This window comes from Microcaecilia unicolor, chromosome 4 (assembly GCF_901765095.1).
Source record: "Microcaecilia unicolor chromosome 4, aMicUni1.1, whole genome shotgun sequence".
NCBI classification, from domain to species: Eukaryota; Metazoa; Chordata; class Amphibia; order Gymnophiona; family Siphonopidae; genus Microcaecilia; species Microcaecilia unicolor.
In genome coordinates this window covers 233,124,167-233,151,811 of record NC_044034.1, presented here as the reverse complement: position 1 = coordinate 233,151,811, position 27,645 = coordinate 233,124,167, and the positions used below count along the sequence as shown (strand labels likewise).

At 44.0% G+C, this 27,645-nt stretch overlaps 2 protein-coding genes across 5 annotated transcripts in view; one reads left to right on the top strand and one right to left on the bottom strand.

Annotated features, from left to right (window-relative positions):
* The window catches only part of NEPRO (nucleolus and neural progenitor protein), a 108,879-nt gene extending 92,042 nt beyond the window's left edge, over window positions 1-16,837 (top strand). Inside the window, exons 9-10 of the mRNA XM_030201325.1 lie at window positions 6,442-6,525; window positions 16,573-16,837. Of these exons, the coding sequence (XP_030057185.1) occupies window positions 6,442-6,523 (82 nt within the window). The 3' untranslated portion in view covers window positions 6,524-6,525; window positions 16,573-16,837. The remainder of the gene's footprint in view (window positions 1-6,441; window positions 6,526-16,572) is intronic.
* Window positions 1-27,645, bottom strand: part of SLC10A2 (solute carrier family 10 member 2) — a 63,992-nt gene that overhangs the window by 13,920 nt on the left and 22,427 nt on the right. For 3 of the 4 annotated variants that reach the window (XM_030201327.1, XM_030201329.1, XM_030201330.1), the window contains exons 2-4: window positions 18,275-18,732; window positions 16,396-16,514; window positions 5,394-5,482 (exon numbers count right to left, since the gene is read on the bottom strand). In XM_030201327.1, coding sequence (XP_030057187.1) covers window positions 5,394-5,482; window positions 16,396-16,514; window positions 18,275-18,681 — 615 coding nt within the window. In that variant the 5' untranslated portion in view covers window positions 18,682-18,732. Of the gene's footprint in view, window positions 1-5,393; window positions 5,483-16,395; window positions 16,515-18,274; window positions 19,104-27,645 lie in introns of those variants that run through there. The other variant, XM_030201328.1, reaches the window with a different exon arrangement.

Genomic DNA, 27,645 nt, shown 5'->3' with positions numbered 1-27,645 from the left:
TAGCAGGCACTGCAGGATCTAGTTTAGTCTTCCTGACCACCCCTAGGACAACTCTTCATTTATAGTCAGTTATTGTAATTAGGGTAACAAGCAAGAAGTGCTCTTACAGAGTTTTAAATACATTTCATTACCATCTAAGAAGGAAACACTAAATAAATCATACAATATACTATATAAACTAAAAGACACTTTTATATTAGGCTAATATCCTTAATACTGTAGCAAGTTTTAAATTATTGAAAAACTCAAAAACACTAAGATGGAGTCAGCAGTCCAGCAGCGAGAGGAGTACTATTCAGTCTTTTGCATTGAGTGTCACATGTATGATTATCTCCCAGTTGGTGAGATGTCATATGTGTGTGCCCAATGCAAAGAGCTCCTAGCTCTCAGAGAACGTATCCGTTCTCTTGAGGCTGGAGTAGCAGACTTGTGGAGCTGAGGGAGACAGAGAGGTACATAGAGGAGAACTACAGGGAGGTTCTAGAGAAGTCCCACCTCCAGTCTGGTAGCCCTTGTGCTACCCTGGAGGAGGGAGGTCTCCTAGAAGGAGAGCATCACCCTGGTGAAGTAGGAAGTACTCCTGTAGCCAGGACCTGCCCACCAGGGGATGTACTATCCTCTCGCACCGAGGATATGTCTCCACGTGCTGCCCAGGAGGGAAAAGTTAGGACAGCTGTTGTAGTTGGTGATTCGATCATTAAGCATATAGATAGCTGGGTGGCTGGTGGACATGAGGATTGCCTGGTGACTTGCCTGCCTGGTGTGAAGGTGGCGGACCTCACGCGTCACCTAGTTAGGATTTTAGATAGTGCTGGGGAGGAGCCGGTTGTCTTGGTACATGTGGGTACCAATGACATAGGAAAATGTGGGAGAGAAGTTCTGGAAGCCAAATTTAGGCTCTTAGGTAGAAAGCTCAAATCCAGAACCTCTAGGGTAGCATTTTCTGAAATGCTACCCGTTCCATGCACAGGGCCCAAGAGACAGGCAGAGCTCCGGAGTCTCAATGCGTGGATGAGACGATGGTGCAGGAAGGAGGGTTTTAGATTTGTTAGGAACTGGGCAACATTCTGGGGAAGGGGGAGCCTATTCTGAAAGGATGGGCTCCACCTTAACCAGGGTGGGACCAGGCTGCTAGCATCGGCATTTAAAAAGGAGATAGAGCAGCTTTTAAACTAGAAACAGGGGGAAGGCCGACAGTCACTCAAAAGCGCATGGTTCGGGATAAGGTATCTTTGAAAGATATCACCAAAACAGGGACGATAGGGTATCCTGATAGTGAGGTTGCAAAAGAGACCATAGTAGATCAGGTGTCCTTAAATAAAAATCAGACAAAAGATTGCAAATTAATACTGTCAAGTACTAAGATTGATGTAAATAGGAACAACAAACATAGTTTGAAATGTCTGTATGCAAATGCCAGGAGCACTAAATGAAAAATAGTGGGACACTGTCAAAACGGGGTACAAATTATATCGTGGTGATAGGGTGGATTGAATTGGTGGAGGGGTAGCATTGTATATTAACGAGAGTCTTGAATCAAATAGATTGAAAATTCTGCAGGAAACAAAACACTCCTTGGAATCACTGTGGATTGAAATTCTATGTGTAAAGGGGAAAAGGATAGTGATAGGAGTGTACTACTGTCCGCCTGGCCAGGATGAACAGATGGATGCAGAAATGTTAAAGGAAATTAGGGATGCAAACAAACTGGGCAACACGATAATAATGGGTGATTTCAATTACCACAATATTGACTGGGTAAATGTAACATCGGGGCACGCTGGGGAGGTAAAATTCTTTGATGAAATCAAGGACAGCTTTATGGAGCAGCTGGTACAGGAGCCGACAAGAGCAGGCAAAATTCTAGACGTGGTCCTTAGTGGAGCACATGATCTGGTGCAGGAGGTAATGGTGCTGGGGCCGCTTGATAACAGTGATCATAATATGATCAGATTTGATATTAGCTTTCAAGTAAGTACACATAGGAAATCAAATACGGTAGTGTTTAACTTTAAATAAAAGGAGACTATGATAAAATGAGAAGAACGGTGAAAAAAAAAAACTTAGAGGAGCGACTGTGAGGGTAAAAAATTCACATCAGGCATGGATGCTGTTCAAAAACACCATCCTGGAAGCCCAGGCCAAATATATTCCACGTATTAAAAAAGGAAGACGGAAGACCAAACGATAGCCGGCGTGGTTAAAAAGTAAGGTGAAGGAAGCTATTTATTTATTACATTTGTACCCCACATTTTCCCACCTATTTGCAGGCTCAATGTGGCTTACACCCGAGAAACCCTATGGTGAGGTTACAGGCCCTCCCCATCGTATCCAGCTCCTACCCGGCTGCAAAGGCCCTAAAATTGCCCAATACCCATTGAAGCCCGAGGTTATTGCCCTAACCGTCTTAGCCTTTTCTCATAGGGAAGTCGTTCCATCCCTTTTATCATTTTCGTTGCCCTTCTCTGCACCTTCTCCAATTCTTTTATATTTTTTTTGAGATGCGGCGACCAGAATTGGACACAATATTCGAGGTGCGGTCACACCATGGAGCGATACAACAGCATTATAACATCCTCGTGTTTGTTTTCCATCCCTTTCCTAATAATACTCAACATTTTGTGCACTTTCTTAACCACCGCAGCACACTGAGCAGAAGTTTTCAACGTCTTATCAATGATGACTCCCAGATCCCTTTCTAGGTCTGTGACTCCTCCTAACGTGGAACCTTGCATGACATAGTTGTAATTCGGGTTCCTCTTACCCACATGCATCACTTTGCACTTGTCAACATTGAACTTCATCTGCCACTTGGACGCCCAATTTCCAAGTCTCTCAAGGTCCTCCTGTAATCTTTCACACTCTTCCTGCGACTTGACGACCCTGAATAACTTTGTGTCATGCAGAATCATTTTTCAGTGCGCCTGTAAAAAAGGCCTTTTTTCCCTGAAAATGGACGTGTGGCAGAATCAAAATTGCTGCGTGTCCATTTTGGGTCTGAGACCTTACCACCAGCCATAGACCTAGCGGTAAAGAATTTGGGCAGTAATGACCTATGCACGCCAGAAAATAAAAAATACTTTTAGATGCGTGTAGCGGACACGTGCCAAAATTGAAATTACCGCAAGAGCCACGCGGTAACTGGGCAGTAACTCCAATTTGGCACGCGTTGGGCAGGTGTAGGCGCCTACGTGGCTTAGTAAAAGGGGCTATTAATTCTTTCCCTGAGCACATCTCCGATACCTGACTAGTCTATAGCCCTCTTCTCAGCCTCTCAGAAAACAGCAGTGTGCCAGGATAGTGTGTACTCCTTTGATAGATCTGTCAGAAAGGTGCTATGCAGCTTGCTAGCATGTGTTCTACTGTTCAACCTATTACAGTGCCGACACATACTTCACTTGACTGAACTCCTATGAAACTCTTGGTTGCACTCGTCAGTATGTCCTCTGTTCAGTAAGGGGGGGAGGGGGACCAAAGAAAGACTCTAGTAGTAGGAGGTATCTGCCTGACTTTTCAAGAAGTTTCATTATTTTCACTGGAAGAAATGTGGTGAGGTTTATGTACAGTGGGGGAAATAAGTATTTGATCCCTTGCTGATTTTGTAAGTTTGCCCACTGACAAAGACATGAGCAGCCCATAATTGAAGGGTAGGTTATTGGTAACAGTGAGAGATAGCACATCACAAATTAAATCCGGAAAATCACATTGTGGAAAGTATATGAATTTATTTGCATTCTGCAGAGGGAAATAAGTATTTAATCCCTCTGGCAAACAAGACCTAATACTTGGTGGCAAAACCCTTGTTGGCAAGCACAGCGGTCAGACGTCTTCTGTAGTTGATGATGAGGTTTGCACACATGTCAGGAGGAATTTTGGTCCACTCCTCTTTGCAGATAATCTCTAAATCATTAAGAGTTCTGGGCTGTCGCTTGGCAACTCGCAGCTTCAGCTCCCTCCATAAGTTTTCAATGGGATTAAGGTCTGGTGACTGGCTAGGCCACTCCATGACCCTAATGTGCTTCTTCCTGAGCCACTCCTTTGTTGCCTTGGCTGTATGTTTTGGGTCATTGTCGTGCTGGAAGACCCAGCCACGACCCATTTTTAAGGCCCTGGCGGAGGGAAGGAGGTTGTCACTCAGAATTGTACGGTACATGGCCCCATCCATTCTCCCATTGATGCGGTGAAGTAGTCCTGTGCCCTTAGCAGAGAAACACCCCCAAAACATAACATTTCCACCTCCATGCTTGACAGTGGGGACGGTGTTCTTTGGGTCATAGGCAGCATTTCTCTTCCTCCAAACACGGCGAGTTGAGTTCATGCCAAAGAGCTCAATTTTTGTCTCATCTGACCACAGCACCTTCTCCCAATCACTCTCGGCATCATCCAGGTGTTCACTGGCAAACTTCAGACGGGCCGTCACATGTGCCTTCCGGAGCAGGGGGACCTTGCGGGCACTGCAGGATTGCAATCCGTTATGTCGTAATGTGTTACCAATGGTTTTCGTGGTGACAGTGGTCCCAGCTGCCTTGAGATCATTGACAAGTTCCCCCCTTGTAGTTGTAGGCTGATTTCTAACCTTCCTCATGATCAAGGATACCCCACGAGGTGAGATTTTGCGTGGAGCCCCAGATCTTTGTCGATTGACAGTCATTTTGTACTTCTTCCATTTTCTTACTATGGCACCAACAGTTGTCTCCTTCTCGCCCAGTGTCTTACTGATGGTTTTGTAGCCCATTCCAGCCTTGTGCAGGTGTATGATCTTGTCCCTGACATCCTTAGACAGCTCCTTGCTCTTGGCCATTTTGTAGAGGTTAGAGTCTGACTGATTCACTGAGTCTGTGGACAGGTGTCTTTCATACAGGTGACCATTGCCGACAGCTGTCTGTCATGCAGGTAATGAGTTGATTTGGAGCATCTACCTGGTCTGTAGGGGCCAGATCTCTTACTGGTTGGTGGGGGATCAAATACTTATTTCCCTCTGCAGAATGCAAATAAATTCATATACTTTCCACAATGTGATTTTCCGGATTTAATTTGTGATGTGCTATCTCTCACTGTTACCAATAACCTACCCTTCAATTATGGGCTGCTCATGTCTTTGTCAGTGGGCAAACTTACAAAATCAGCAAGGGATCAAATACTTATTTCCCCCACTGTACATGGTAGCACAGTAAGAAAAATCTTGGATTAAGTGGGGTAGATTAATGCTGAAGAGGACAAAATATATCAACCAGTTTATCCAACCTGTTTCCCGGTATTCTGTATAAGGAAGTAGACTGTGAGAAATTCTGATGGCAGGATTTTTAAAGTAGTCCTTGATGAAGAAGACAGGTCATAAATAGATCACATTAATGTATGTTAACATTCTATAATATTGTAGCTTTCAGTCTTACCTTCAGGATAACTTTAGCTATCTTTGGCCATTTGTGATTAACAAGAATGCCAACTGCAACAGGAATTACAAGGGCTACCAAAGAGATGCCTGAAATAAAGAAACATCCATAAATTTAAAAAGAATTCAAATGATCGTATTACATGTTTTTTCGGTGCATGAGTTTCTTACTGATTTTCTCTTGCACTGTAATTCTTGAAGCACAGTAAAGGTTCTCAACAAAGGTCACAAACAGGTCTGGTAGAATGGTATCCATCGAGTTCCCACCGGACAGTTCCCACCCACCTATTGCTCCCTGAACAATTCCCACCTAGGCAGTAGTGTACCAAGGGTGTGGCAGTGGGGGTGGTCCGCCCCGGGTGCAGGCACCAAGGGGGTGCGTGGAGCAGGCGCATGGCTGTTGGCTCTGCTGGTCCCCTGCCCCCTCTGACATTAGTTCCTGTTCCGGGGCAGGAGAACAGCAGATCCAAGAGCTATGTGCATGCTCCTAAAATGTGTTTAATGCCTTTACTGTTGTTCTCACGTCTAAGGATTTTTAATGCTGCAGTCACTCACTACAAAGATATGAGCAATGATTGTGTGTAATGTAGTCTAACATGTAATGCAATCACTCCTGCTTGTTTGTATAAAACGTGTTATTAGTGGTCTATTCTTCTACAAAGACCTCCTCCCTTCTGGATGTCTACCTACTGTTATTTCCCGATTATTCTTACTATATTTGTCCTGATGGGTCAGCTAGGGTATGACCTTTCTCTCCAATCGAGCGCTACCCTCTGGGACCACTCCTGCTACCTAGTGGCAGGTTTTGTCCCTTTACCTCCCCTTCCCTGGACTTGTGTGGGGCGATTCTTAACCTTCCTGTCTCCACGAGGCACATTCTCCATCTTGCCACCACAGCACTTGTCTTTCTGCTCCCATGAAGAAAACTCATCTTTTCACCCTGTTCATTCTTTCTCACAAGCTATTGCACAAATCCAGCACCCCATTTCTGAACTGCTTTCATCTATTTAATCACCCTCCCACCTCTGTAACAAACTTCTTTTTTTCAGATTTCTACCTCCATCCACCCTTGCAGCACTCAGAACTACGAAGCCTCTTGCCTTGGGGCATGAACGTCTGAAAATCTACTGAATGTGAGTAAACTATCTACGTGCGCCAAGTAGCATTTGATGCATGTAAGTCATTATCGCCCAGTTACCGTGTGAGACTTCACCACTAGGTCAATGTCTGGCGGTAAGGTCTCCGACCCAAAATGGACGCACGGCAATTTTCATTTTGCCACACGTCCATTTTTGGCAAAAATCTTAAAAAGGCATTTTTTGGAGGTGCGTTTAAAAATGATTCTGCGCATGCCAAAAACAAACGCCTACACAACTGCAGGCCATTTTTCAGCGCACCTTAGGAAAAGGACCCCTTCTTGATTAAAAAAAAAAAGTAGGTAATGGGGTGAGATGGTTAGCATGTTTTTTTCAACTCTGTTGAGTGAATGGGATTTGTGCCTATTTTTCTTTTTGAGTTAAACACATATGTACATAAGAATTGCCATACTGGGAGAGACTGAAGGTCCATCATCCTGTTTCCAACAGTGGCCAATCCAGATTACAAGTACCTAGCAAGATCCCAAAACAGTACAATACATTTTATGCTGCTTATCCTAGAAATAAGCAGTAGATTTTCCTCAAGTCCATTTTAATAATGGCTTATGGACCTGTTGTCATGAAACGCCTAGCCACCCGTCTGGGGTTACCCCGCGGCCACTTAGAGGGTCTATCCCCATCACAGCTCAGGTCCGCCTGCACCTGCCACTTGTGCTATACACTAGCACCCTCCTCTCACCGACTGAGTCACAACCACCTCTGGGCGAGTTTCCCACTCTCAAATTATCCCCAGTGATTTCTAGGTTACTGGAGGCCACACTCCCAGTGGTCCTTTAGTTCCCAGAAAGCACTCACAGACCCAATACACAAACCACCAGGATTCTCCATCCATCCATATCCAGTAATTCTCCTCTCTCCCCTGCCCTTCCCTCCATGTCCAGCAATTTCTCCTCTCTCCCTGGGCCCTGCCCTCCCATCCATGTCCATCGATTAATGCTCCTCTCTCCCCTGCCCTGCTGCTCCCATGTCCACCTGCCCGCCCTCTTCTCTGGTTTAAATCTTGTATTTAAATTTACCTCTGTCGCAGCAGCTGCGCAGCGTCAGTGAAAGCAGTGCCCGATGTCTCTAGCCTTCCCTTCGCTTGTTTGTTCCCTCTCAGTGTCCCGCCCTCGCAAGGAAATTATGTCAGAAGAAGGCAGGACACTGAGAGGGAACGAACGAGTGAAGGGAAGACTAGAGACATCAGGCAGTACTTTCACTGATGCTGCGCAGCTGCTGCGACGTCGGAGGTAAATATAAATACAAGATTTAAATCCCCCAGGGCGGCGCGGATACCGGCGGAGGAAATTGAGGGCTGGGCTGCTGTCGGGGTCTGGGAGCTGAGGTAAGCGGCGGTGGTAAGCATAGCGTGTCGGCACCCTCCAGAGGTTGGCGCCCCCCTGCCATGCTTACCTCGCTTACCGGGTTCAGCCGGCCCTGGTACGAGTAGTGGTTTACTGCATTATGCAGCGCTGCTGGCCCCTGGCCGTGGCTAAAAGACTGTCATGGTTGTGTACCAGATATGTGGGGGCTAAGCCAGCACACATGCCTGAAATGGCACCCTGATGTAAAAGCGCAGAAAGTATGGGTACTTTGTGGAGACTGTGTTTGGAGCATATTCTAGGCGTCATTCTGATAGCTAGGTATAAAATAAAAATACTGATGGTTTTTAATTAAACTATTATCACCCAATAAAAGTGAGAAAAGGAAAATTGATAAATATAACGGGGAAGGGGGGGGAGAATTAAAAAAATTATTGACATTTATGGGAATGTTAGAAGATTGTTATTCTTGTATGATGACACCGTATATGTGTATTCATATTGGTTTGTATTGTTATTTTTGTCAATAAAATAGATTTAAATATAAACTATTATCACCATCATTTACCTCATTGAAAATGTAAAAACAGTGCCTAATTCTTTTGAAAAGTTAGATAGTATGGCAAACTATTTGAAGGAGCAAGATTATATAAATTATGTCCATTGAATTGTACTTGAAATAAAACTTGATTCCTTTGACAAAAGTCTGTAGTTCTTAATATGGTTGTACCTATTTTAGAATTTGGGACACATTGGAAAGAGATAGTGCATAGAACTGTTGACTATGGTCATTAAATAAAACATATGAAAAGGCAATAGTAACTGATGTATCATATCATAATAAAAATAAAAATCATAAACTGTGTAAAAGGTTCAGTCAGTGGTGTCGTGAGGGCAGCTGACACCCGGGGCGGGTCGCCGCTGCGCACCCCCCCCCCCCCCGGGTGCAGCGTGACGCACCCTCCCCCCTCCGTAGCGCAACCCCCTCCCCCCCGCGAGAACATACCTGGGTGGAAGGTGGTGAGGGGCGAATCCGCTGAGTGGACGCCGCTGGGGGGTGTCGGCGCCTCGCTGGTTCCTTGCTCTCTCTGCCCCGGAACAGGAAGTAACCTGTTTCAGGGCAGAGAGAGCAAGGAACCAGCGAGGCGCCGACACCCCCCAGCGGCGTGCACCCGGGGCGGACCGCCCCACCGCCCCCCCCCCCCTTCCTACGCCACTGGGTTCAGGGCCTTTATTTTTTTCTTACATACCAGAACATCAAATCACAATTGACCTTTCAGACAGCGGTCCTAAAATATGTGTGGTGTTGGTGGGGGGTATAGGTGGGTGTCACAGAGAAGGCGGAGCTCTCCTCGTTTGTCCAGTTGTATTCTTTATAGACAGGTTTAACCAGAAACACACTCCTGAACAGGATACTATAGCCCAGTGCTTGTGCCAGAAGGAATGGTATTGTGGAAGAGTATAAAGTCTACATGATCTTTTAAGCTTTAAACTAACCCCCCCCCCCCCACACACACACACACATACACATACACACAACAATGCAGAAGTAGAATCTACAGAGAGCAGTAGCAGTGATACGATAAGATTTTAAAATTACATTGTCTCTTCATAAAAACTAACATGATCCTTAACTTACCAAAGGCATATGTATTCCACGCAGGAAAAACACAATCATTCTGTGTATCAGGGACCAGGGAAAAAGAATGAAAACCCCCCACTGAAAAGCACCTGCGCATATACTGCTAGAGCAGTGTTTCACAACTGGTGTGCTGTGGCTGCTCCCTAGGCGTGCTGCAGGGATCCCCCTCCACCAAGTTAACACCCATTCGGCTGCCCTCAGATGTATTCAGGGACCAGACCTCTCTCCATGGTCCGCCATTTCTCCCACTTTCCCTGGTCCAGTATATCTCCCCCTCTCCTGCCCATCCGTGATCTGACACCTTTCCACCTCAGTCTCAATCTGCCCCCTATCCTACCTTCAAATTCATGCCTGAGATCCCCTGTGGCTTTTATTCTCCAGCGCCCTGCCCCCTCTGATACAACTTCACTCCCTCGACTGCATCCCACCCTGCTGGCAAAAAAAACAGGAAATTGCATCAGAAGGGGGTGAGATGCTGGAAAATGAAAGCTGTGGGGCCTGTCGTGGGTGACCTCAAAGACAAGTTAGAAGGTGGGATGGGGGGGGGGGGGCAGATTTTAGTATGAGGGAGAGGTGCTGGATTGGGGCTGTGGATTTGAGAATGAGGGGGAGATGCTGGGGATGGGGGTGTGAGAATGAGGGGGAGATGCTGGGGTGGGGTGAGAATGAGGGGGAGATGCTGGGGATGGGGTGTGAGAATAAGGGAGAGGTGCTGGACTGGGGCTGTGGGTTGACATTGAGGGAGAGGTGCTGGATTGGGGGGGGGGGTTGTGAATGAGAGAAAGGTGATGGACTGGGGCTAGGGGTTTTATAATGAAGGTGATGTGCTGGACTGGGGCTGGAGTGTGACAATGAGGGAGAGGTGCTGGACTAGGGTTGTGGCTTTGAGAATGAGGGGAAATACTGGGGATAGGGTTTGAAAATGAAGGAGAGGTGCTGACTTGGGCTGGGGGAGTTTGAGAATGAGGGAGCACAGTTCTGCATGGGGGCAAGGAGGGAGAGGAGTGCTGCATCAGGGGGCAAGGAGGGAGAAAGGTGCTGCATTGAGAGGCAAGGTGCTACATCAAGGAGTCAAGGAGGGAGAGAGGTCCTGCATGAGGGGCAAGGAGGGAGGACGGTGCTGGACAGGGAGGTCAGTTAAGTCAGAGAGAGATCCAACCAGGCCAGAGTTGAGATGCTGGAAAAGGAAAGCTGTGGGGCCTGTCGTGGGTGACCTCAAAGACAAGTTAGAAGGTGGGATGTGGGGGGTGGGGAAGGACCTTACAAGACTGGGAGACTGGGCGGCTAAATGGCAGATGACGTTTAATGTGAGCAAGTGCAAGGTGATGCATGTGGGGAAAAAGAACCCAAATTATAGCTACGTCATGCAAGGTTCCACGTTAGGAGTTACGGACCAAGAAAGGGATCTGGGTGTCGTCGTCGATCATACACTGAAACCTTCTGCTCAGTGTGCTGCTGTGGCTAGGAAAGGGAATAGAATGTTGGGTATTATTAGGAAAGGTATGGAAAACAGGTGTGAGGATGTTATAATGCCGTTGTTCAATTCTGGTCGCCGCATCTCAAGAAAGATATAGTAGAATTGGAAAAAGGTGCAGCGAAGGGCGACTAAAATGATAGCGGGGATGGGACGACTTCCCTATGAAGAAAGACTAAGGAGGCTAGGGCTTTTCAGCTTGGAGAAGAGACGGCTGAGATGAGACATGATAGAAGTATTTAAAATAATGAGTGGAGTGGAACAGGTGGATGTGAAGCATCTGTCCACGCTTTCCAAAAATACTAGGACTAGGGGGCATGCGATGAAACTACAGTGTAGTAAATTTAAAACAAATCGGAGAAAATTTTTCTTCACCCAACGCATAATTAAACTCTGGAATTCGTTGCCGGAGAACGTGGTGAAGGCAGTTAGCTTGGCAGAGTTTAAAAGGGGGTTAGCCGGTTTCCTAAAGGACAAGTCCATAAACCGCTACTAAATGGACTTGGGAAAAATCCACAATTCCAGGAATAACATGTATAGAATGTTTGTACGTTTGGGAAGCTTGCCAGGTGCCCTTGGCCTGGATTGGCCGCTGTCGTGGATAGGATGCTAGGCTTGATGGACCCTTGGTCTTTTCCCAGTGTGGCATTACTTATGTACTTATGATCATAGAATATCTCCACTGTTTTTAGTCTTTTTATGTCTTGTGAGCAATAACCCTCATGTGCTCTAAAATAAACAATATGCCGTGCTTAAAATACCTGGATGTGTTCCCTCATTCACTCTGTCCGGTGTCTTGCACCTAAGCAAGCACTAATTGCCTCATGTAGAGAATATCACTCTTGTGTTTGCTTTATCAATCAATCTCAAATCCTAATAGACTTTGACATACTATCAGCCTTATTTTCGAAAGTGATGGGCGCTCAGATTTCGACCCAAATCGGGAGATAGGCGCCCATCTCGCAAAGGCGCCCAAATCGGCATAATCGAAAGCCGATTTTGGGCATCTTCAATTGCACTCCATCGCGGGAATGAACAAAGTTGACGGGGCCGTGTCAGAGGCGTGGTGAAGGCGGAACTGGGGTGTGTTTATCGGCTAAGAAGAGATGGGCGCCTTCGGCCGATAATCGAAAAAAGAAAGGCATTTTAGTGCGAATTTAGGTCACTTTTTTGGGACCCTTTTTTTCACGAACAAGTCCCAAAAAAGTGCCCTAAATGACCAGATGACCACCGGAGAGAATCGGGGATGATCACCCCTGACTCCCCCAGTGGTCACTAACCCCTCACACCAAAAAAAAAAAAAACCTTTAACAACTTTTTTTTCCAGCCTGTATGCCACCCTCAAATGCCATACCCAGCTCCATCACAGCAGTATGCAGGTCCCTGGAGCAGTTGCTAGTGGGTGCAGTGGACTTCAGGCAGGTGGACCCGGGCCCATCCCCCCCTACCTATTACACTTGTGGTGGTAAATGGGAGCCCTCCAAACCGCCTCCCACTGTACCCACATGTAGGTACCCCCCTTCAGCCATAAGGGCTATGGTAATGGTGTAGAGTTGTGGGGAGTAGGTTTTGGGGGGATTTGAGGGGCTCAGCACCCAAAGGAAGGGAGCTATGGACTTGGGAGGTATTTGACTTTTTTTTAATTGTTACAAGTGCCCCCTAGGGTGCCCGGTTGGTGTCCTGGCATGTGAGGGGGACCAGTGCACTACGAATCCTGGCCCCTCCCATGACCAAATGCCTTGGATTTGTTCGTTTTTGAGCTGGGCGCCTTTGGTTTCCATTATCGCTGAAAAACGAAACCGCACAGCTCAAATCCGCACAACTCCGATGCATTTGCCAGGCACAAACCGTATTATCGAAACAAAAGATGGGTGGCAATTTTTTCGAAAATACGGTCTGTCCCGCCCCTTCACGTACTCGTTCTCGGACATAGACGCCCATAGAGATGTATCCATAGCGCTGTTTAATGAAACAATAGATTGTAACTACTACAGTTCAAGTACTTAGCTTATGAGTCAATGGTCCGCCTCTGTGCTGCCTCGTGACTTGCAATGACCGCTTTCGTGGTCTCAGGTGGTACAATGCCGCTTCTCTTATTTCTAGACTGCGGCGCACCCTCCCTGTAAATGTTCCAATGTTCTTAGGCGTTCCCACACTCTGCTACATAATGTCTTTTTCCTTTTCTGTTCGTTGTTTTTTGCCGCAATCAACCATCCAGTGTCTGCTCTCTCTCTTTCCCCCCTTCCATCCAGATCGATTCTGGACAGTCAATGCTAACAGAAAACTATATCTTTTTCACATATGCAGAACACAGATAGACCCTAACCCAGTGTAAATAAGTAACCACAAACTAGAAAATAGAAATATGTAGACAACCATTAAACATAATCCCCAAAGACCCCAGACCCTGCATACAGTGCAGCACCAGAAAATGAGAAACAGTGATGCATTTCCCCGTGTACTGTGCAAAATATAAAGATAGCAGATGTAAATTTCAAAAACTAACTTATTCCCATCACTACATTACAAATTAATGAATGCAAATAAAACAAAAAATGGAAAGTTGGATGATACCATTTTATTGGATTAAATAGATTTGTCAATTAGCTTTCAGAGGCCAGAGCCGCCTTCTTCAGCCCAGGACAGTATACTGCTTATAGTAGCCTGTCCTGACCCGAGGAAGGAGGTTTTAGTCTCCAAATGTTAGTCAAAAATGTATTAAAATTAGTCCAATAAAAATATATCACCTTATTTCTACTTTGTTATTTATATTTGTTAACATTAACAGAGCTGCCATACTATTTTATAGTAAACCAAAAGTAAAATTCTTTTTTCTACTTTTGTTCTCTGGCCATTTACTTTTTCCAATAGTGTTGTGGTTCCTCACTCTGGTTTTTGCTTTACCTTGTCTTCTTGTAACTCTCTTTCCAGGATTTCTTCTTCATTTGTCATTTTTTCTCTCTACTTTCAGCATTCTTCAATCTATTTTCTGAGTATCTGTCCAGGTTTAATTCTTTCTTACTATCCAGTCTTCAATTTCTCTATTTATACTGTGTCTATGTACAGCTTACTACCTCTTTCCCTCACCCTGGCTCTCCTATTTCACTTCCTCTTATTCACCAGTGTCTAACTCTATTCTTTCCCCTTCCATCCAGCATCTGCCCTCCTTCTCTGCCCCCTTCCATTCAGCAAATGCTCTCCATCCCCCCTTCCATCCAGCATCTGCCCTCTCTCTCTCCTCTCCTTCCATCCAGTGTCTGCCTTCTCTCTCCCTCCCCCTCCCTCCCTCCACTACTACTAGTAATCATTTCTATAGCACTACTAGACATATGCAGCACTGTACACATTATATACAGGCTCACAATCTAAGTTTATTGTACTTGGGGCAATGGAAGGTTACGTGACTTGCCCAAGGTCACAAGGAACTGCAGTGGGAATCGAACCCAGGTTGCCAGGATCAAAGCCCGCTGCACTAACCATTAGGCTACTCCTCCATCCAATGCCTCCTCTCTCTTTCCCCTTTCATAAGAACAGCCATACTGGGTCAGACCAATGGTCCATCCAGCCCAGTATCCTGTTTCCAACAGTGGCCAATCCAGGCCACAAGTACCTGGCAGAAACACAATAGCAGCAATATTCCATGCTACTAATCCCAGGGCAAGCATTGACTTCCCCATGTCTATCTCAATAGCAGACTATGGACTCTTCCTCCAGGAACTTGTCCAAACTTTTTTTTTTACCCAGATACGCTAACCATTGTTATCAAATTCTCTGGCAATGAGTTCCAGAGCTCTATTCATTAAATGAAAAAATATTTCCTCCTATTTGTTTTAAAAGTATTTCCATGTAAGTTCATTAAGTGTCCCTTAGTCTTCGTACTTTTTGAAACAGTAAAAAAAATCGATTCACTTTTACCCATTCTACAGCACACAGGATTTTATAGACCTCAGTTATATCTCCCTTCAGCTATCTCTCTTCCAAGCTGAAGAGCCCTAACCTCTTTCCTCACTTGATATGAGTTCCATCCCCTTTATCATTTTTGTCACTCTTCTATTAACCTTTTCTAATTTTGCTACATCTTTTTTGAGATATGGTGATCAGAACTGAATGCAACACTCAAGGTGAGGTACATCATGGAGCGATACACAGGCATTATAATATTCTCAATCTTATTTACCATCCCTTTTTCTAATAATTTCTAGCATCGTGTTTGCTTTTTTGGCCGCTGCTGCACACTGGGCAGAAGATTTCAGTGTATTGTCTACAATGACACCTAGATATTTTTCTTGGGTGCTGACTCCCAAGGTAGACCATAGCATCAGGTAACTATGATTTGGATTATTCTTGCCAATGTGCATCACCTTCCATTTGTCCACATTAAATTTCATCTGCAATTTGGATGCCCAGTCTTCCAATTTCCTAAGGTCTATCACCTCACTTGCCATTCCAATTTCCAATCATTTATAAATATGTCCCAGTACAGATCCCCGCAGCACTCCACTATTCACCCTCCTCCATTGAGAAAAATGGCCATTTAACCCTAAGATGTATCCATATAAGTAAAGTAGCTACTATCTCTAATCTCCATGACCTTTCAGGATTTAAATCTTATCCTTCGTTGTCCCTAAATACATATTTTGTTGTTCTGTCTGGCTGTGGTCTGGATACCGTACAGTTCTCATTCCACAGAGTTTACAAATGTCTCTTGTTTATCTGTACTATGCTGCCTGTGTACACCTTGCAGTACTATTTTAATGCTTACAGTAGTATATAAATAGTTCCCACTCCTCACAGGAGGTTTGAGAAAAAATATAATTTTAGGGATGTATTGGTTTTTGTGGTATTTTACCGTATTTATATTTGGTTGTTTTATGTTTTTTGTAATCATATTACTGCTATACGATGCTTTGAAAAGTGGAATATGTACTAAGGGATACTTTACTCTTCATATGCTTGTCCCATTTTGGTGCTGAACCTTTAATGATCAGCAATTAGATAGTGTGCTGTAAGATAATGTGGAAAAAATGAAAGGCTCTAATATGGAACCATAATCTAGATCATGCACAGTTTTTGAAAGAGGAGTCAACCAGAGGAGGACTATAGAACCTTAATGTTAGAGCTATCAAACCTGAAGATTTTAGTTTGAGTGTGACTCTACCCACTGTCGCTTCACTCTGTGATCCTAAATATTTTGAAATACACTCTTCTCTGCGTTCCTTAAGGCATCATGATCCTAGATGCTTAATAGTTGAAATGCTGGTATAAATGTTCAGCCTGATATCAGTGAACATTTTTGTCTTTATTGGGAAGTGGTTTTGGGAAAGGATACTATGCAATCAAATCCCTTTCTTTTTTCACATTGCAACCTCCAGAGTGTAGCCTTCCTGAAGCTTTGTTAACATACTTAAAGAGAATGTAAGCACACTTACCTATACTGTCATAGGGAATTTTGATTGAGCTAGAATCCACCCATTTTTTTGTGTATATAAAGAGGCATAGTGGCATCATCCCCATTGCCAGAAGTGTGGAACAAGTTGTCATGCTGATACTGCAAATGACAAAAGTTACGATACAGTGACTCCTACTTTGCTCTTTCATTCTCACAGGATAAACATAAACTTAAAAGAAATGATGATCTTATTCTACAAGCAAAATACGAAAATGAAATTACTACAACTGGGCAATTACAGGCCTATTTCTAGCTTCTTTTAATATGGCAAGTTGGGACATAGGCAGAACTTGTTTCCTCAAGAGAAAATTGCATCTAAAAGTTTTTTTTAACAGTTCATTCATTAAAGATATTTTCTTTACTTTCTGAAAACTAAAATAAATGTTTAGACTTGTTTGTGTTTTGCATCATTAAAGAAGAGTGCAGTCAGTCCTGTCTTCCAGGATGTTTAAACCTGTTCTAACTAGCAAAATGACTAATTTTGATCCATAATCTACCTATTATATAAAACATGATATGAATATATAAAGTATGTGTTTCATTTTCTAAATTATTTTTTTTAGTTTATAGGGTTCAAGATACCCCTTCCCCCACCCCAGGGAAGGTCATTTCACATTCTATTGCTTCAAGTAGAAACTTACGGCTCCTTTTACTAAAGCTTATCGTATGCTACCGAACATTAGAGTGTGCTATATGCTGCTGCACAGTCCTTTTTATACCTATGGTCCACATGGCACTTAGCACGTGCACTAAGTTTTAGTGAAAGGGTCCTTTAAATTGGAAGCCCTCTGGGGCAAGGAAATGCCTCCTGTACCGGAATTGTAATGCCCCTTAAGCACAAGTTTAGGGGCTCTTTTACTAAGCTGCATAAGCGTCTACGTGCCCAACATACGCAAAAATGGAGTTACCGCCTGGCTACCGCGTAGCTCCTGTGGTATTTTCAAGTTTGGCATACGTCTGATACGCGCGTCCAAGTGGCATTTGACACACGTAGGTCATTACCGCATGGTTACCGCATGAGACTTGCGGTGAAGGGTGACTAAAATGATAGCGGGGATGGGACGACTTCCCTATGAAGAAAGACTAAGGAGGCTAGGGCTTTTCAGCTTGGAGAAGAGACGGCTGAGGGGAGACATGATAGAGATATATAAAATAATGAGTGGAGTGGAACGGGTGGATGTGAAGCGTCTGTTCACGCTTTCCAAAAACACTAGGACTAGGGGGCATGCGATGAAACTACAGTGTAGTAAATTTGAAACAAATTGGAGAAACTTTTTCTTCACCCAATGCATAATTAAACTCTGGAATTCATTGCCAGAGAACGTAGTGAAGGCAGTTAGCTTAGCAGAGTTTAAAAAGGGGTTAGACAGTTTCCTAAAGGACAAGTCCATAAACCACTGCTAAATGGACTTGGGAAAAATCCACAATTCCAGGAATAACATGTATAGAATGTTTGTATGTTTGGGAAGCTCGCCAGGTGCCCTTGGGCTGGATTGGCCGCTGTCGTGGACAGGATGCTGGGCTCGATGGACCCTTGGTCTTTTCCTAGTGTGGCATTACTTATGCACTTACCACTAGGTCAATGGCTGGTGGTAAGGTCTCAGAACCCAAAATGGACGTGCACCAATTTTGATTTTGCCACACGTCCAATTTTGGTTAAAAAAAAAAAAGGCCTTTTTTACAGACGCGCTGAACAATGGACCTGCACGCACTCAAAACGCGTGCCTACACTACTACAGCCTGTTTTCCAGCGTACCTTAGTAAAAGTAAATCTAAAATCCAAATCCAATATTTGCATACGTTTTGTTATTAGTCTAAGATATCGTGTATATAAAGCATGCAGAAACAGGTTTTCTTACCTTAAGTCCATATCTCCATCGACCCAGTAAGCAAGGATGTTGGATCCAGTTCCTCCGGGACAGCAACCTGTGATCAGCACCGCCACCGCCTGAACAGGATGGATGTTAAAGGCAAGTCCTAGTATAAAGCCTATCAAAGGCATTATTCCAAACTGGCAGAGGAAGCCCACTAGGATACCCCATGGGTGCTTTATGTGCCCCCAGAATTTCTGAATTTCCACAGTACAACCCATGGAGAACATTATCAGTGCCAGCATAATTGTAAGAACTGTACTTAACACTGTGTTCAGGATGGCATTGAAGTTATCTGGAGGCAACAGGCAAGATGTGCCATCACAGACTGTTGCATTCGTAGGACAGTACGATTCATTTTTATGGAATTGTGCTGTTAAAACCTCTCCAGCCATGAACACCAGCTATTTGTGCTTTGCTGAAAGTTGTTTCTGCTGCATAAAAACCTTTAAATTCACGAACAAAATAAGAAGCATAAAACATCCAGTTACAGCTCACAAGTGTATGAAATGCTGTTACTTTCAAGACTCATTTTAAAATGTATCAGGGGTAATAAAAAGTAATAAATGCTAAAACCTAGCTTTTATGGGTTCTGGTTTTAGAAAGATATCTGTCTTTGCATGATGACGGAACACAAGGTGCACCATAAAAATCACTGAGATATCATTGATGTTAATTTTTATGACAAGAGTGTAGATTTAATTACTTGATATATTGAAAAAGACTCCCAGTTAGAAGTGCTGGAAGCCAAACCATCAATAGAAATCAAGAAGGCATGAGATAAGCATTGAAGAACCTTAGGGGTCCTTTTACTAAAGCTTAGCACTTGCTAATGGATATTAGTGTGTGGTAAGTGTCACATGGAACATAGGTATAAAATGGAAACCATAGCATTTAGCATGTGCCAATGTCCATTAGTGCACACTAAGCTTTAATAAAAAGGCCCCTTAGATAGAAGCATGTCCCCAGGCCAAATAGCATTCTTGGCAGCCCGGCAGTGGGGCTGGCTGTATAAGAACAGGAATTTCTTTGATGATATAACCATCCAGCTGACTAGCATCCTCTCTCCAATGACACAGCTATATGCTAGCTGGAATACTCCTACTGCTCTAGTCAGAAACACCAGAAGAGAACAAAATGCAGAATGCAGTCCAAAAAAGAGCAGAACACACATCTAATATGATAAAAAGGCTTTACTTGTGCCACTCTGTAAAATATCCCGATGTGGTCACATTTTGCCTCACTAGAGGCTGCATCAGGAGCTAAAACAGAGTTTGCAGGGTTGATAGAAACACAGCAACTGTCTCTCTCATTTAAGAGAACGATGGTCAATCAAGTAACCCAAAACATCTCCATAAAAAGCTTGAAAGATTAAAACTAACATTTTAAATTTCAATATGGCCTCTACTGGCAACCAACGTAATTGTAGTAAAAAAGGAGAAATTGTTTCATATTTGTCCGCTACAAAAAGATCACCTTTATCACAGCATTCTGCACTCTTTGCAGGTTTGTCTTCAAAACTTTTGAACAACCAATATAAATAGAATTACAGTAATCTAATTGAGAAAGTATTAAAGATTGAACTAGCAGATGAAATATTGCTAAATCAAAAAACTTGCAGATAATACACAGTATTTTAAGCAGAAAAAAAGAATTTCTGACTACTTTATTAACCTGAGCACTAAGAGAAAGTTTATTTATTTATTAGGATTTATTTACTGCCTTTTTGAAGGAATTCACTCAAGGCGGTGTACAGTAAGAATAGATCTAACATGAGCACTAGGCAATTACAGCAGTAAAAATATTCAACTAACAATACAAAGTATGGAATGGTATACTACTTGCAGTGTCAGCACAATATGTAATAGAACATTATAATTGGTAGTGAAGGGTAAGGTAAAGTTGTAGCATATAGATGGGTAAGCAAGTAGGAAGAATTAGAAAGTAAGGTGACTGATTTGAAGAAAGTTGCACATGAGGTCAGAGAGATGGTTAAATATTATCTTAGCTAGGGTAGGAGTGGATAAACATGTCCCGCTGCAGTATGTGTGAGTGAGACTAACAAGTTAGTTATTTCTTCCATTAAAGGCTTGGTTGAAGAGCCAAGCTTTCACCTGCTTCCTGAAGTAGAGATAGTCTTGTGTTAAGCGGCGCCTTTCAGGCAATGCATTCCAGAGTGTGGGGGCTACTGTGGAGAAGGCTCGCTTGCGGATATCACATCGTGTAATGTCTTTCGGAGAGGGTGTGGTTAGTGATAGTTCTTGGAAGGACCTTAGTGTCCATGGTGGTGTGTGGAGGATCATCCTATTCTTCAGATACTCAGGGCCATTTCCTTTCAGGGACTTGACAATCAGACATCAAGTTTTAAATTTAGCCCTGTATTGTACTGGTAGCCAATGAAGTTTTTGCAAAAATGATGTGATGTGGTCACGTCACTTGTAGCCTTCTATGAGTCTTGCTGCTGCATTCTGAATCAACTGGAGCTGGTGCAGGCCCTTTGTAGTCAGACCATTGTATAGTGCATTGCAGTAATCCAGTCTTGATGTTATCATGGAATGCACAACTGGAATAAGATTTACCTTCTCGATATAAGGAGAGAGGCAGCGTAGCTGTCGCAAATAGTAGAAGCAGCTCTTGAAGGTTGCTTGGATTTGGGGAATCAGAGTAAATGTTAAATCTAACTGTATTCCAAGGTTCCTGACTTGTGATTTGACGTGGAGTTCATACTTCCCAAAAGGGATTTTGATGTCAGGTAGGTATCCACTTGTGTTAGGGACCCAGAGAAGCTCGGTTTTACTTGGGTTCAGGCAAAGTTTGCTCTGTTTAGCCCATTCTTGAATTGATGTTAGACAGGCAATCAGTTTATTCAAGGCTGTAGTTAAGTCAGGTTCAGTGGGTATGAGTAGCTGCATATCATCCACATACATACGCATAGATGTAGAACTGAGTGTCCATTGACAGAATCAGCTCAGCTAGTGGCTTGAGGTAGATATTGAACAGAATAGGTGACAGTATCGATCCTTGTGGTACCCCGCAGGTCAGTGTCCATGGTGGTGATGAGTTGCTGCCAAACATTATGGATTGTTGCCTGTCTGATAGATAGGATCTGAACCAGGCAAATACTGTTTCATTGATACCTGTTTCTGTCAGTCATGCTAGCAAGATATAATGATCCACAGTGTCAAAAGCTGTTGAGAAATCTAGTAGTACTAACATCGAGGCGAATTACTTGTCTCGGTTTCTGTGAAGATCATCTAGCAGGGATATGAGGCCTGTTTCTGTTCCATAACCAGGTCTGAATCCAGATTGACATGGATCTAGCCAGTTACTCTTTTCTAGCCATTTATTAAGTTGAACACATGCTGTTTGTTCTAAGAGTTTCTTTAGAAACGGAATGTTGGATACTGGTCTGTAACTTTCAAGTATGTCCTGGTCAAGGTTGTTTTTCTTCAGCAGAGGGCGAACCACTGCTCTTTTTAATGCTGTTGGTAATTGCCCATTAAAAAGAGAGGTGTTCACAATTTTTGTGGCACCTTCTATAAAGGCCCATACTTGCCTGCTGCACTGTCTTTGATGGGCAGGGGTCAAGGGAGCAAGTAGTTGGTCGAAAGTCTCTTAGGATTTTGTCAAGGCTCTCCTCTGTCATTAGGTTAAAAGTGTTCCATCTGTCTCTGTTAGGAGGGGGTGAGTTTGTGCACACCTAGTTGGGCACTGGGTGGGATTGCCTGTAAATCCTGGTGGAGACTTAATTTTTTTGGCAAAGTATGCAGCAAAATCATTGCAGTTCATTTTAGACTGGGCAGGTTAGTTCTGTTGTGGGGGTTGCAGTAGGCTGTTTACTATACTGAATAGCTGCTTGGTTTAATTGGCAGCCTGTGCAATGCATTGAGAGAAATACTGTTTTTTGGTTGCTGTTAAGGCTTGGCGGTACTTTGCCATGTGCTTAGTTTAACCTGTCTTCATCCAGGTGAGATTCGTACCATCTCCTTTCCAGTTTTCGTCCTTCGCGTTTAAGGATCTGAAGTTCTGGAGAAAACCAAGGTGAGTGTTTATAAGTGGGGCATAAGACCTTTTTTAGTGGTGCTGTTTTCTCTAAGGTCTTGTGTATTCCAGATGTCAACTTGTTCTGACACTGTTGTCTTTTCATCTACATGTGGATAGTCCAAGGCCTCTAGGAAATTCTCAGAGGTCAGCTTTTTTTTGTCTCTGATTTCCTTCCAAACTCTGGGAGGTGCCATTTGTTTCAGGTGGTCACTTAGGGAGAATTTAATTAGAAAATGGTCTGACCATGATAGGGGTGTTATTTCAATACTGTTATCCCTGAATTCTGGGATATCCACCCCTTTGTAGAATACCAGGTCTAGTATGTGACCCTTTTCGTGGGTTGGAGAATTGGTCACCTGTATAAATCCTAGTGCTGTCATCGTATCCAGAAAGGCAGCTGTGGTGGTATCTGGGGTTTCGATGTGTAGATTGAACTCTCCCATGATCACCAGCCTAGGGTAATTCAAGGTCACTTGAGTAATCAGGTCTAGGAGTTCTTGCACAGATAATGTGTTGTTGTGAGGTGCTCTGTATACAATGAGCAGCCAGATTGGTTTCTCCTCTTCAAGTTGGATTAAAAGAAATTCTGATCCATGTAGCTGGGGGATGGATATTCTGCGCAGTTTGATTGTGTCCCGAATCAAGACTGCTACCCCTCCACCCTGTCTTACTGGTCTTGGTTGATGTTAGATGTTGGGCATAGTTCAGCCAGTGGTAAACCTCCACTTTCATCTAACCAGGTTTCACTTATTCCCAGGATGTCAAGATGCTGTTCATTTATGGCATCATGGATCACCGAGGATTTCTTTGTAGCTGATCTGGCATTCACTATAGTTCCCAAGGGTGGTCTGGGGGTGCTGTGGGTAGCTTTGGTGTGACAATGAGGTGATCTTTTAAGTACTGTTATGTAGGTGTCTGACCTCTTGCACTTTTGCCTTCTCTTTGGTTGGTGGGGGTTATGGTTTCCTCTCCCACACACCACTGGGATGCTTGCATGACACAAATTTCACTGGGTGGCATGACAAAATTTCACTGGGTGGCACTGTAATCCACTCTTTGGAGTACACCCTGTAGATCAGCAGTCTTCCTAGTTGGCAATGCAGGGTTAAGGCTTTAATAGCTGAAAGAACACACCTTTCTAAACTTGTAAATTCAGACCAGGCCTGTGAGATCAAAGTCTTCCATTAAATAGAGAAACAAATGGCTGCCCTTAGCACTTCTATGTGAAATTCTTGGATTTATTAAGCTACAATGCCCAACTCAACAACCATATAAAACACCCTAAAAATTATTCCTTAAAAAACAGAATTTTCAAGTTCTGTTTAAAATCTCTCAAAGCAGTACATTTTCTCATTTTTATAGGCAGGTTATTACACAACTGAATGCCAAGCACCGTACTAAAAGAGACCCTGATTTTGAGAATGCAGTGACCTGGAAGGAGTATATTCTTTCAAAGGAAGTGATAATGGAAGTAGATGACCAAAATAAAAAACTAAAAGCCATTAGTAATACCTTAGATTTAATTTGAGCTTTACTGTAAGCCAGTGTAAAGATTTTATTTATTTATTGGGATTTATTAATAGCCTTTATGAAGAGATTCACCCAAGGCAGTGTACAGCAGGTACAGTTTATCATAAAACTTACAATTTTGTTAACAGCATAACAATAGTAAAATGGTCAAGAATAAATATAAATACAATAAATGAGGTAAACTTGAAAACAGTAAATTGAAACCTACTAATAGTACTACCATGAAACAGTATCAAAAATATACACATTTAACAGCACTGGAATTCAAATACCAGAGATATAATACAATGTTAGCATAATACTAATGATACACCTAATAAGCAAGCATTAGAACATTCAACTAACATAGATATGATGCTAAAGATTTTCTATAATATGGCTTTATATATAGTTGGGGGACCAAGAGCAGATATATGATGGGAACAAGATGTGTGGTACAGAGTCAGTTTGGATAATTTGCTGGTTAGCTAAACTCAAGGCAAGTTCTTTGTATAGTTAAACAAGAGATAAGGAACTGATCTAAGTTACAGTATGTATAGCAAGCTAGTCCAGGTGCAGAATGAGTGTATAGTCAGTCACCCTATGTATTAAAGGCTTGGGAGAAGAGCCAGGCTTTCACCTGCTTCTTGAAGTAGAGGTAGTCTCCAGTTATATGTAGCCCCTCTGGGAGTAAATTCCAGAGCGTGGAGGCTACTCCTGAGAAGGCTTGCTGGCGGATATCACATCATACAATTTCTTTGGATGAGGGCACAGATAGTGATGATCCTTGAGAGGACCTTAGAAGTGTTAAAGATGTGTAAAGGGCTAACTTATTCTTTAAGTGCTCTGGCCCATTTTGTCTGAGGACCTTGAAAGTCAAACATAGGCCAAGATGCACAAAAGTCCTCGTTACAGCCATTCCGTACTGAATTCCATAACGAATCGGTACGGAACGACTATGCATGAAGGATAGGGAATGCAAATGAGCTGTTCATTGCAGCTCACTTGCATTCACTAACCCTTCGTTAAAAACGTCGGTAATCGGCCCGTAAAGCATGCGCAGAGCAGCCAAGCGTTATGCTGGCTGCTCTGCGCATGCCACAAACGTTAAAAAAAAAAACCCCAAAAACAAACACGTCCTTTATGGACGGCTTTGCCCCCCCCCCCCGCCCGAGGTCGCCGCTGCTCCCCGCTTCCCCCTGCATTAAAAAATCAAAACTTTAAGCTCCCCGGCCCCCTCCCTTCCTCTCTTTCTCCCCAGCTCCGCCTCCCGCCATCCTCCAACCCTGTGCACCGCCCCGCCGCCCCCCTGAGGTCGTCACAGAGGTGAGAGGCGCTGCGTGGGCCCGGTAAGATGGAGAAGGCCCGGTGGAGAGGGGGAGTGGCGGTGACGACCTCAGGGGGGGGCGGCGGGGGCGGGGCACGGGGGCGGAGGATGGCAGGAGGTGGAACTGGGGAGAAAGAGAGGAAGGGAGGGGGGCCGGGGCAGCTTAAAGTTTTGATTTTTATGCAGGGGGAAGCGGGGAGGGGGGCCCGGTGGAGAGGGGGAGCGGCGGTGATGACCTCAGGGGGGGCGGTGGGGGCGGGGCACGGGGGCGGAGGATGGCAGGAGGTGGAACTGGGGAGAAAGAGAGGAAGGGAGGGGGGCCGGGGCAGCTTAAAGTTTTGATTTTTATGCAGGGGGAAGCGGGGAGCAGCGGCGACCTCGGGCGGGGGGGGGGCAAAGCCGTCCATAAAGGACGTGTTTGTTTTTGGGGTTTTTTTTTTAAACGTTTGTGGCATGCGCAGAGCAGCCAGCATAACGCTTGGCTGCTCTGCGCATGCTTTACGGGCCGATTACCAACGTTTTTAACGAAGGGTTAGTGAATGCAAGTGAGCTGCAATGAACAGCTCATTTGCATTCCCTATCCTTCATGCATAGTCGTTCCGTACCGATTCGTTATGGAATGGGGGGGCAAGGCTATCCATAAAGGATGCTTCTGACGAGCGCCTTTGCCCCCTCCCGATCCTTTTTTTTTCCCTTTTTTAATGCAGGGGGAGCGGGAAGCAGCGGCGACCTCGGGCATCAATAAAGGACGCTCCTGACGAGCGTTTTTGCCCCCTTCACGATTTTTTTTTGTTTTTACATTTAAGTTTTAGCTTGGCAGCCCCAACGAGAGGTACAGACCTCTCATTAGCTTTCCGCTAGTTTTCCTGCGTTAGGGCAAATGGAAAACTTTAGTGCATCTCATTTCAATAGGGTTTCTACACAATTTGCTCATCTGCATTCCGTTTTCGTTTGCTGCTACCGTCATCGGAAAATGGCCTTTAATGCATGCCACGGTTAAAAAGTTGTTCGTTAAAGGGTTGTTAAAGGGTCGTTAAAGGCACGTTTAGTTTACTGCATCTGGCCCATAGAGTTTTAAATTTAGTCCTGTAAGGTACTGGTATCCAGTTGTAGCTTTTGCAGGAAGGGTGTAATGTGATCACGTCACTTGCAGCCTTCTATCAGTTGTGCTGCAGCATTCTGAATTAGTTAGAGCTGATACAAAACTCTTCTTGGTTTAGCCAGTGTACAGGGTATTACAGTAGTCTAGTCATGATGTTATCTTGGCATGGACCACTGTGGTCAGGTCATCATTTCAATATATGAAGAGAGATTTCGTAGCTGCCGTAGGTGAGAGACACAATTTTTGAAGGTTGTTTGAATTTGTGGGATCAGAGTGAGTGATGAGTCTAGCAGTATCCAAAGATTCCTGACCTGTGATTTTAGGGGGGAGTTCATACTTCCTAAAAGATATTTTGAAGTCGGGTATTTGTCCATTTGTGTTTGGTACCCAAAGAATCTCTGTTTTATTTGGGTTCAGGCAAAGTTTGTTGTTGTTTGCCCATTTCTGAGTTGTGGTTAGGCAGGCAGTCGGTTTACTCAGAGCTGTGGGTAGATCTGGTTTAATGGGAATGAGTAGTTGCACATCATCAGCACAGATGTAGAAATTTCTGTCCACTGACTGAAGCAGCTCAGCCAGAGGCTTGAGGTAGATATTAAACAGTATGGATCCCTGTGGCACCCCACAGTCCAGTGCCCAAAGTAATGATGTGCTGTTGCAGAAGAGAACTGATTGTTGTCTATCTGACAGATAGAATTTGAACCAAGTAAATACTGTGCCACCGATATCTGTTTCTGCCAGTCTTGTAAGCATGATATTATGATCCATGGTATTGAAGGCTGCCGAGAAATCAAGCAACATTAGTGTCGAGGCAGATCCCCTGTTATAGTTTCTGAGCAGACCATCAAGAAGGGGCAGAAGAACTGTCTCTGTTCTGCACCCAGGTCTAAAGCCAGATTGATATGGGTCTAGCCAATTATTTTCTACTAGCCAGTTGTTGAGTTGACTGCAGACTGTCCGTTCTATAAGTTTTGACAGGAAAGGAATGTTAGAGACTGGTTGGTAGTTTTCGAGCTTGTCCTGGGTCCAGTGAGCTCTTTCTCAGTAGAGGACGCACCACAGCTCTTTTTAATGTTGTTGGCAGCTGCCCTTCCATAAGACAGGAGTTAACAATTTTAGTGGCCTCTTCAATGAGGCCTGTGCTCGCATGTTGTACAATCATTGATGGGCAGGGATCAAGAGGGCAGGTTGTAGGCCATAAACGTTTCATGATGTTTTCAAGAGCTTCCTCTGTGATCTGATTGAATGAGTCCCAGATGGCTGTGCATGGTGGGGAAGAGGGAGTGTTCTCTTCATTAGCTGGTAAGAGCTTTGATGGGATTGTCTGTAGATCCTGATCTTTAATTTTGTTGGCAAAGTATGTGGCAAAATCATTGCTGG